The 9,189-nt window shown below is 57.1% G+C and overlaps 1 protein-coding gene across 1 annotated transcript; it reads right to left on the reverse strand.

The window, feature by feature from the left end:
• Nucleotides 1–3,627: 3,627 nt before the first annotated feature.
• EDN2 (endothelin 2) lies at nt 3,628–9,189 on the reverse strand. The gene is made up of 5 exons (XM_003936991.3): nt 9,060–9,189; nt 8,538–8,694; nt 6,979–7,101; nt 5,952–6,050; nt 3,628–4,366 (listed from the first exon to the last, which is right to left on the reverse strand). Exons 1-5 carry the CDS (start codon nt 9,121–9,123, stop codon nt 4,273–4,275), a joined length of 537 nt encoding a protein of 178 aa, XP_003937040.1. The 5' UTR covers nt 9,124–9,189; the 3' UTR covers nt 3,628–4,272.

Consider the following 9,189-nt stretch of genomic DNA (forward strand, 5'->3'; position numbering starts at 1 on the left):
CCCGTTTAGCAACCTTCGCTGGCTACCTACCACTCAAGTTCAAATTGCTGGCGTCGGATGCTATTCCCAGCCTGGCCCCTGCGGATCCGGCCAGCTGCCCCTCCCTGGCCTCTCTCACGCTCTGGCCAGATCCATCTCACACCATTCCCATCATGCCCTTTCCTCACCCCAGCCTGTGCAAGCCCTGCCCGCCCTTCACCCTCACCCCACCAGCTGGAAGGCCGGCTCACGACATGTTCTACCTTCTGGCCCTTCACTTTGCTCTCATCTGTCTCCTGCCAGGCTGTGAGACCTGGGCGGGCAGCCACAGAGGTTTCCAGAGGCCTGAAGCCCTCATGGAGGGCATGCTGGGCATGGTAGTATTCTCCTGGGAGGCAGTTTCTGAGGCTGCAGTGAGGGTGACAGCAGTGGCGGCCTCTACTTCCTACAGCACCCCCATGCCAGTTGCTCGGGGCTTGCTCTGGTGCTCATGCGTGCACGGCCCATCCCTGCCTGCTCCCTCCAGCCCTTCCCAGGACCTCTCCTTTTACTTCCCAAAGGAGGCCAGGAATAGCTCCCTTCTTTGGGAACCTTCACCTATGCTGTTTCCTCGGCCTGGAATGCCCTTCTCCCTCCTTGACTGACTTCCCCAGAGTGGGCCTAGATGCCCCCTTCTCCAGGAAGTCACCCGGACTCCCCCTCCTCAGGGGTTCGATCACAGTGTGGATATACCCTATCAGACGGGTAGGACAGCACCTGGGGCTTCAATCCCAGCTCAGCCACATCCTACCTATGTGACTTTGAGCAAGTTCCTAACTTCTCTGTGCCTCAGTATCCTTTCCTATCAAGGTTGCTGTAAGGAATCAAGGAGTTAACATGCGGAAAGCACTTAGTAAGTGCTCAGCGAATGTCTGCTATGATTCTTATCTTCATGGTTAACTGTTGTTTTCTTGAATGACTCTCCTCTTGGCCTGTGAGGCAGGAGCTGTGTCTGTCTTGCTCACCAGAGTCCCCCCAGAGGTGATTATTCATAACTGTTGAATTAATGGATGGCCACATTCCAAAAGTTTATCACTGTAATTAGGCAAATGACTTTTCTGAACTGAAGACCTAGCTGCCTGGACTCTATTTTCAAAGAGAGAGAGAGAGAATTCCCATTGCACAGGGCTCATTCCTGAGTGAAGGGTGTGGACAGGCAGCAAAAGGCCCCGTTTGCAGCCTCACAGCCCTGGACAGAGGACCTCACTTCTCTCTGCCTCAGCTTCCTCCTGTCCACACAACCAGAGCAAATCTGGGTCATCCTGTGCCCCCTTCTGGTCTACCTCTGCCTAGTGTTCCAGTCAAAAGGAACGCAAATTTGACTCAAAAAGCCTTGAGAAAAACCTGTTGTATATTTATGGAAAAGGCAGGAGGAAGGGAGATTTTATCCCAGAAAACCTAAGCTTCCTGAAGTTTAGACACCTTTTCCCAGGGTTCGGTTCATCCTGGTAGCGGCTTCTCGTAACTTTATCTCTGCTTCTTCCCAAACTCTAGCACACCTTCCCCCACCCAGCTAAATTCCCAGCTACCTGGAGCGTGGGCTGGAAGCAGCGACAGACTTCAGGCACACATGGTCCTCTGGCCCTGCAAACTTCTTGTCCCATAGAGAGGTATAGCTGGATGAGGGCCAGAGCGGGGCCCCCTACAGCGCAGGGCCCCAGCTAGAGGCCCCTGTTCCCAAGTGTAAGAGTCTAAAGGACTACGGTGTCACCCTTGCCTGTCCCTGCCTTCTGGGCCTCCTCTCCTCCTTTGATTATCTCTGTGGCTCAATCATCTGGGTCACTGATCTTTGAACCCTGGCCAGGGCCCCTGGGGCTTGTGCCAAGGGCGGTGAATACTTCCTTCCAACACACCCTCCGCCAGATTCCCCTCGTGCCGCTGTCAGGCCTCCGTCACAGCTGCTGCTCTAGGGCTCCCTTACCCAGCTGCCTGGCCTGGCCATGGACTGTTGCTTTTGGGCTTTAGAGGGGGCAGGGTCATGTTAAATGGGAGCCTGTGATGCACTGCCAGGGAGTGAGGCTCCCCTAGCATCAGGCTCAGCTGAAACGTGAGAGGTGTGCTCCAGCCCTGGGCTGGAGTAGGCAACAAGGGCCTGTGCTGACCCATGACCACCTCACCACCAGGAGGGCAGAGGATCCCTAGGACTTATAGTGACTTTGCTTCTCTCCCGCGGGTCTCCTCATTCACTCAGCCCTGACCAGCTTCCAAAGCCCAGCTCTACCCAGGTCCCCTGCTGCTCACAAAGCTTTTGTGGCTCCCTGCGGCCCACAGGAGGAAGTCCAGACTCCTAACCTTGGCCTTCAAGGCCTCTCTGGCTTCGTCTCCTGCTGCTGTGCCCTTGCATGGTCCAGACGCCTGAGGCCCCTCCTAAGGAAGCTCCTTTATCAATCCCACTACCACGCTTTTATCCTCCCTGCTCCCTCTGCCTGGAGTTTCCTTCCTATTTTCTTTCTATGTATTCAATTCATTTGAGTGCTTCTCTGGTGCCCAGGCTGCAGTGCAGTGGCATGATCATAGTTCACTGTAGCTTTGACCTCCTGGGCTCAAGCAATCCTCCCACCTCAGCCTCATGAGTAGCTGGGACCACAGGTGTGCACCACCTTGCCCAGCTAATTAAAAACAATTTTTTTTTTTTGTAAATACAGGGGCTCCCTATAATGCCCAGGCTGGTCTTGAACTCCTGGGGTCAAGTGATCCTCCCACATCAGCCTCTTCAAGTGCTGGGATTACAGGCATGAGCTGCCATGCCTGATCTCTTTTCAGCCTTTCTATTTACTTTGCGTATCTTTTGAGGCCACAGGAGTGGTACCGGAGTCTTCCTCTGACCACTCATCTCCACCCCAGCTAGCCCTCATCTCACCCTCCCCTCAGGCCACTTAGCTCTGCCCCTGTCCCACTTCTTCCATAATCACCATTGCCAGCCCCACAAGTAGCCTTGGGCTGAGCCTGGCACCATCAGTTCTCCGTTTAGTGCCCGCGGCAACCCTGTGAGGTAGGGGCTGCTGCTTCCCATTTTCTAGACGGAAAACACTGAGGTTCAGAAACTGAAAGAGATTTGTTCAACGTCACACTGCAGTAGTGACTCATGAATTCAATCAGCAAGTATTTATGATGTCCACAGCCCAAGCTGAGGGCCAGGCCAGGGCCAGGCTGTGGCTCCATCACAGCACCCCTCACTAGCCAAGAGGGCACCTACAGCCTTGGGATTCACCTGGTCTCCTCCCTCGTGGGACAGCTTTTGCTCGGGGCCTTACAGTCAGCCTCTGCTGGGACAGAGCCACTGGGGCAGATGAGTCCCTGCACCCTCGGGTCTTGGCTTCTTCCAGACATGCTCTTGGGAAAGGGTTGGCCATTGGTTACTGGTCTGGTGGGAACACAGGTCCTAGAAGTCTGATGTCACAGCTGCAGGGGGCTGTCGAGGCATATGACAGACAAAATCCCAGAGAGGGCAGGTTAGCCGCCAGACACCCAGCAGGGGCAGGAGTAGAACCCAGGGCTCCAGCCACCTGCCTCAGCCCTTTCTGTCTTCTGTCCTCCAGCTTCTAAGCAGCCCCTTCTTGAGAGGAACCTCCACCCCCTGCCTTGGCCAAGACAAAACACCAGCGTACATTTCCTTGTTTATGACAAACACAAGTTCGTGGGTAAATAGAGGGTCTAAAAAATACATTAAAATAAATAATTGGGATTCTCCACGTTCTTAGAGCGAATAAGTTATATACAGACAGGAGAAGCAGAGCAGGCCCTTCTCACCAGGAGGGTCCGGAGGGGATGAGGCGCGAGGACTGGGCGGGGAGAGCTGGAGAGGAGGAGCCAGCCAGGATGCCAGCCCCAGGGGAGCCATGCAGCCTCCAGGGCTGGCTGAAGCATGAGTGTTCACGGCTGCACAGTTCTTCCTGGTTTGCAGCCCAGCAGCCAGGACACTCCTCAGGATGCGACCTCCAGGTGAATGTTCTCCCCGGGGGCAGTTCCTTCCAGCAGGGCCGTGGGTCAGCAGCCAGCGATGGAGGCTGCTCTGCAGTCTGGAGGCAGAGGGCTTCCCTGGGCAGTGCGAGGGCATGGAGCTGCCTTGGAGGAGGCTCCCTTACCAGGGTGAGGGGGCCGGAGCTTGTGCCAATTCTGGCAAATGGGTCCAACTGCCTGGGACCAAGGCCGCGGTCCAGGAAGCAGGCCGAGAGTCTCGCACGGGCCCGGCCCGCTTCTCTCCTCCCGTCTCCCCCGCGGGCTTCCTTCTCAGCGCTCCTCCAGCTCTCTCGGCTAGCTCTTCCTCCACCTGGAGTGTGTGGGCCGTGGCTTCCGCACCACCTCCTGCTGTCGCTTGGCAAAGAGGCTCTTGGCTGTGGAAATATTCCTGGGAATCAAGAAGGGTCAATGCAGCATCTCAGGAGAAACGGACTGTCCAGGAGCTCCCCCAAGAGGCAGGGGCAATGGGGCTACAGCCCTTGTCCAGATCCTGGGGTCACAGCTGCCCTGGGGTCAGAGAGCGGCCACAGCCTGAAAACAAGGACTGCACAACAAGCACAGGCTAGCCCAGGCCTAGAAGCGTCTCTGCACATGGGGGTTTTGATGGAGCGAACGTTCAGCATCAAATACTGCCAGAATGAGCGGACAGCCAAGCACAGCCCTGCGTGTCTCTGTCGTCTGTTTGCCACTTCCCACACCTTTCCTCTGGCTCTTCCCTCCAGGCTGGGTGCCTTCCCCTCACCCTGATGGCACCTGCTAAAATTCTACTTATTCCTCAAAGTCCAGCTCAAGGTAGTCCAGCCTAGAAAATAGGGAACCCTGCTGCCCTTTGAACCTGGCTGGGTGGCCACATCCTGGCTCAAAGAACTCTAGTCTGGGAGCTGGAAGGCTTGCTTCAGTTCCCAGCTATGGAAACTTGGGCAAGGATCTCAACCTCTCTGATCCCCTTTCTCAGCTTGTAAAACAAAAACAGGCCTGAACTGCTGAAAACGAGTATAAGGTTGGCAGAGCCAGCTCTGCACACCAAGAAGTGTGTGCATTTGAAAAGTCTTCTACTCGTTTTTTTTCATTCTCAGAAAGTTCCTAAGCATATGCTGGGTCCTGTCCATCCTTCCTTCCTGCCTTTTCTCCTATTTTTCTGCACCCCCGCCCCCAACCGAAAGGTGAGAATCCCTGAGGGGCTGAGCTGGGCCCTGGGACCTGGCAAGCTGCAAGGAAGCCGCAGTGACAGAAGTGGGAATGGCCAACCACTCCACAGCTCCCCCAGGCACAGACCCCGGGCTAAACGCGTCACGTGCTCCGCTCAGCCGACCGCACAGCAACCCCAGGCGGGGTTGGATGGCGCGATTTCCCTGTTTCCCTGTTTAAATCACAGGAACTACAGGCACAGCAAAGTTGAGGGACAAACCGAAGGTCACAAAGCTTGTTCCAGGCTGGGCTGGGGCTCAGATCAAGCAGTCCCTGCTGCAGAGGCTCTCCTACAGCCACCCTGCTGCCCGGCCAGGTACAAGTGTCTGTTCTTGAGTTGGTTTGGTTGAACAAGCATTCATGGGCACCTCTTAGGGGCCAGGTCTGAGTCACACTGAGGCACCAGGGAGGAGAGGCAATCTGGGCAGCAGAGAGGGAGGAGGCTGAGCATCTGGTCCCTCTGGACCCCAGCATGTGTGAGATGCTTGATTCAGTACAGCCTGAACCAACAACTGTGGTCCTTCCCGGTCATGAGCCCTCAAACCCTCTAAAAAGTCCACTCCAGGCCTAGTGGTAACAAATAACACAGTGGGTTAGAGTACAGACTCTGGAGTCAGCCAGACGCCACTGACTGCTGTGTGACTTTGGGCAAGTGGCTTTCCCTCTCTGAGCCTCAGTTCTCTTTGCTGCCCAATGAGGACCCAGGCCTGCTTCACATAGAGAATAAGGGAAATGTGCAAGGCATACAGGGGTGCTCAATCTGGGCAGGTGTCCCACACCCTCACCTCAGTCTCTGGAGAAGGCCTCCTGAAGCGGTCCCCGTCTTGCCAGTCTGGAACACGTCTTCAGGGGACTTGCGGCTTGGGACTGCCCCGGCTTCAGCCCTGCATGAATACCATTAGGGCCCAAGTGAGGGACTGCCCAGGGCCCTGAAGCCACCTGGCTGCAGGCCCAGCCCAGCCCCCACCTCTTCCCCACCCCCACCTGCCTGCAGGAGCAGATCCATTTTCACCCCTGTGCACCTGGCACCCTTCCCTTCCCAGGCGGGGTGGGGACGGAGGAAAACTGAGCTACCAGGAACGTGTTCTTAGCTCCAGAAAGAGGCAGTTTTTTTGGCCATCCCAGAATCTGGCCGCCTGCAGGGGAAACTGAGGCAGGGGCGGAGCCTCAGCTTGAGCCCCAGAGGAGGAGTTTCTTGTAAACCATCATGGGAACTGGAGCTTGGGATTTTGCAGACAGTTTGGTTTTCCCAAATGCTCCATGTTGAGGAGGGAAGGAACAAAACTTCATACCCCTTTTACAGATGGGAAAACTAAGGCTCAGGTAAGATAGGAGACATGGCAAAGGCCCCCCAGCAACTCTGGGGCCACCCTGGGATGGTGACATGGCTTCCCAACTCCAGATGCCATTCCCCTGAACCTCAGGTCGGAACCCAAAGCCCACTATGATGCGATTACAGACAGGCTCAAGGCCTGGCCCTCCTTCTGATGAGCTGTGCAGCTTGACATGCCCTGCCCCCCTCTGGGACTGCGTTGCCTCAGCTGTCGCCGGGAGACTCTCTCCTGCCCAGGAGTAAGGGCATGAGTGTTCCCAGAAGCCCCCAGAGCTGGGCATTGGGAGTTCCCCTGGGGTAACTGGCTCCCGCAGGAAGGGATGCTGCCCATGGACCTAAAGCAGTCTGTGGCCCCCTGAGTCGCTGCTCACCCCCAACTTGCCACTTGACACCTTGGCTGGTCTCCTAGACACCTGCTCCCCAGGGCATATCCAGGCTTGCAGCTACCCTATGCCCCTGCAGGCTGGGTGCCCACCTACCAGGGCCTTCGATGGCAGAAGGTGGCACAGGCGGGGTCCCTAGCACTGGAGCACTGACAGCGCCTTGGCAGGGAGCGGCGCCGGCGTCTTGGCGGGTTTCCCAGGCCGTAAGGAGCTGTCTGTCTGTGGGCGGGCAGCCAGCAAGGTAGTGGTGTGGGGTGGAGCGAGAGAGGGAGAAAGAGAGAGAGAGGATTAAATAAACCGCAATCACTGGCAAGCAGGGACTGTCCACGCTTCCCACTGGGACAGCCACCCATGCCACCAGGGTGCCAATGAAAGGTGACCAGCCCCTGACCTCAAGAGGTCACACCATTAAAGTCACAGGCTCATCCACAAGGGTCCTGGTAGCCCTGGGCAAGACCCTCCCTTTCTCTGGGCCTGGCTTAGCTCAGTGGGAGCTCCCAGCATGCGGGGAAGGAACTCTGTGGTCCTACTCCAAGTTGGGAATTGGGGTCCTCCTACTCTCCCTCCCCTCTCGGACGGGCTGGCCCCTCTGTTCTCAAAGAAGGCTCCCAGCTAGCTCTGGAGGAAGGGCAGACACTCCATCTCACAGGAGTAAACACAGGCTCATAGCTGAGCTGCCCCCACCTGGTCCCCACTTGTCTGGAGGGGTAACAAATGTGCCTTAGGGCCTTGACTTGAAAGCGGGGTATATGTTCAGATGGGATTGATTTCAGATTCAGAGCCTGATCAAGCAGGCCAGGGGAAGGGCAGGCGCCCTGTGGCTGGCGGGACCAGCACTTTCGAGTGACAGAGCTAATTTTAGACGGCGTGGTTGAAGTTGTAGTGACTCCAGGTAGACTCAGCACGCAGGGACTGGCAGGGTTCCCGCCCTAAGCAAGTGTTTGGATGCGGATTAGCGCCACACACGCTTACGTGCTGGGCTTCTCTTGCCTTTTGCAATTTGGGGAAGGGAAAAACATCACAAACACACACAGAAACTTCAACTGAAGGTATGCAGTGGCCTGGAGGCAGCGCGGGTGCAGGCGGAACAGACGCGCTAGGCTCCCACCCGGGTGTAGCCAGGTAGCACGGGGCAGGTTCTCATCTGTCGTTTGAGGGACAATCCTGTCTTATGGGGAGGATGGGGGGCTCCTGAGATGATAATGCACGTGCAGTGCTTGGCAAGAGCCTGGCACAGTCAAGGCACGAGTGCTGTCACTAATCGTATTATTCTTGGAAGACCATGCAGAGGCAGGATGGCAGAGTGGGTGTGAGCTCTGGCATTCCCCTACTGAGGATGGCGCCTCCCTTTATGGTTTCCTGTGTGATCTTGGGGAAGGCACTTAAGCTCTCTGAGCCTCAGTACTTGGATCTGGAGAAATGGGCCTGCACTTGCTTACCAGGCTGTCTTAAGAATTCTTGGGAGACAGCCCTCTTTATGGCTCAGGTGGTCCCCATGCAGGAGTTGAAACAATTAACTATTGGTATTAGCCAATGCCCCCATCTGGAGGCCCGGGGAGAGCTCGACTGTGTCAAGGTTCCCCAGCATGCCAATAGCTCCCACCCTGACACCCTGCCCCAGAGCTTCCTCCGGCCCCATCCCCCTGGATGCTTACTCAGGAGTGTTCACCCAGATGATGTCCAAGTGGCAGAAGTAGACGCACTCCTTGTCAAGCCAGGAGCTGCAGGAGCAACGGCGAAGCCGCAGGTGGGCGCCTTGGGCATGAGGTGAGGACGCCGGTTGCTCCAGGCTGGCAGCAGCCTGGCCCTTTCCTGCATGCACAGGAGGGAGAGAAAGTAGTGGAGAGGTGGGTTGGGGCGCCTGGCACATCCCGGAGTGGGGGACCCACCGGGCCCCTCTTCTTGTACAACTCAGGGAGTTGGCGCTCTTGCTGCTCAGGAGCTCCAGGCCAGCCCAGGGAAGCCCCAGCAACCCGTGGGGAGGGCCAGCGGCTGCCCTTGCCCAGACGCCTCTGCATTTGCAGAACCGTCCCCCTGCTGCCGCTGCTGCTGGGCTCCCATCCCTGTCTGCCCCCAGCTGGCTTGGGAGGCACTGCAGCCCTAGGCGGAGACACACACAGACAGACCCGGGAGCTGTAGGCAGCGGGTGAGGCCGTGGGTGAGGCCCGGCAGCTCACCTTCGTGCAGGGCCACAAGCAGGGCTAGAGCAACGGAGCACCAGGTGGTAGGCACGGAGACCATAGCGGCGGCGGAGCGGGCAGGCTGGACTGGAGCAGGGAGCGCCTGTTGCCAGCGTCCTGCTGTTAA

Source organism: Saimiri boliviensis, chromosome 11 (genome assembly GCF_048565385.1).
Source record: "Saimiri boliviensis isolate mSaiBol1 chromosome 11, mSaiBol1.pri, whole genome shotgun sequence".
NCBI classification, from domain to species: Eukaryota; Metazoa; Chordata; class Mammalia; order Primates; family Cebidae; genus Saimiri; species Saimiri boliviensis.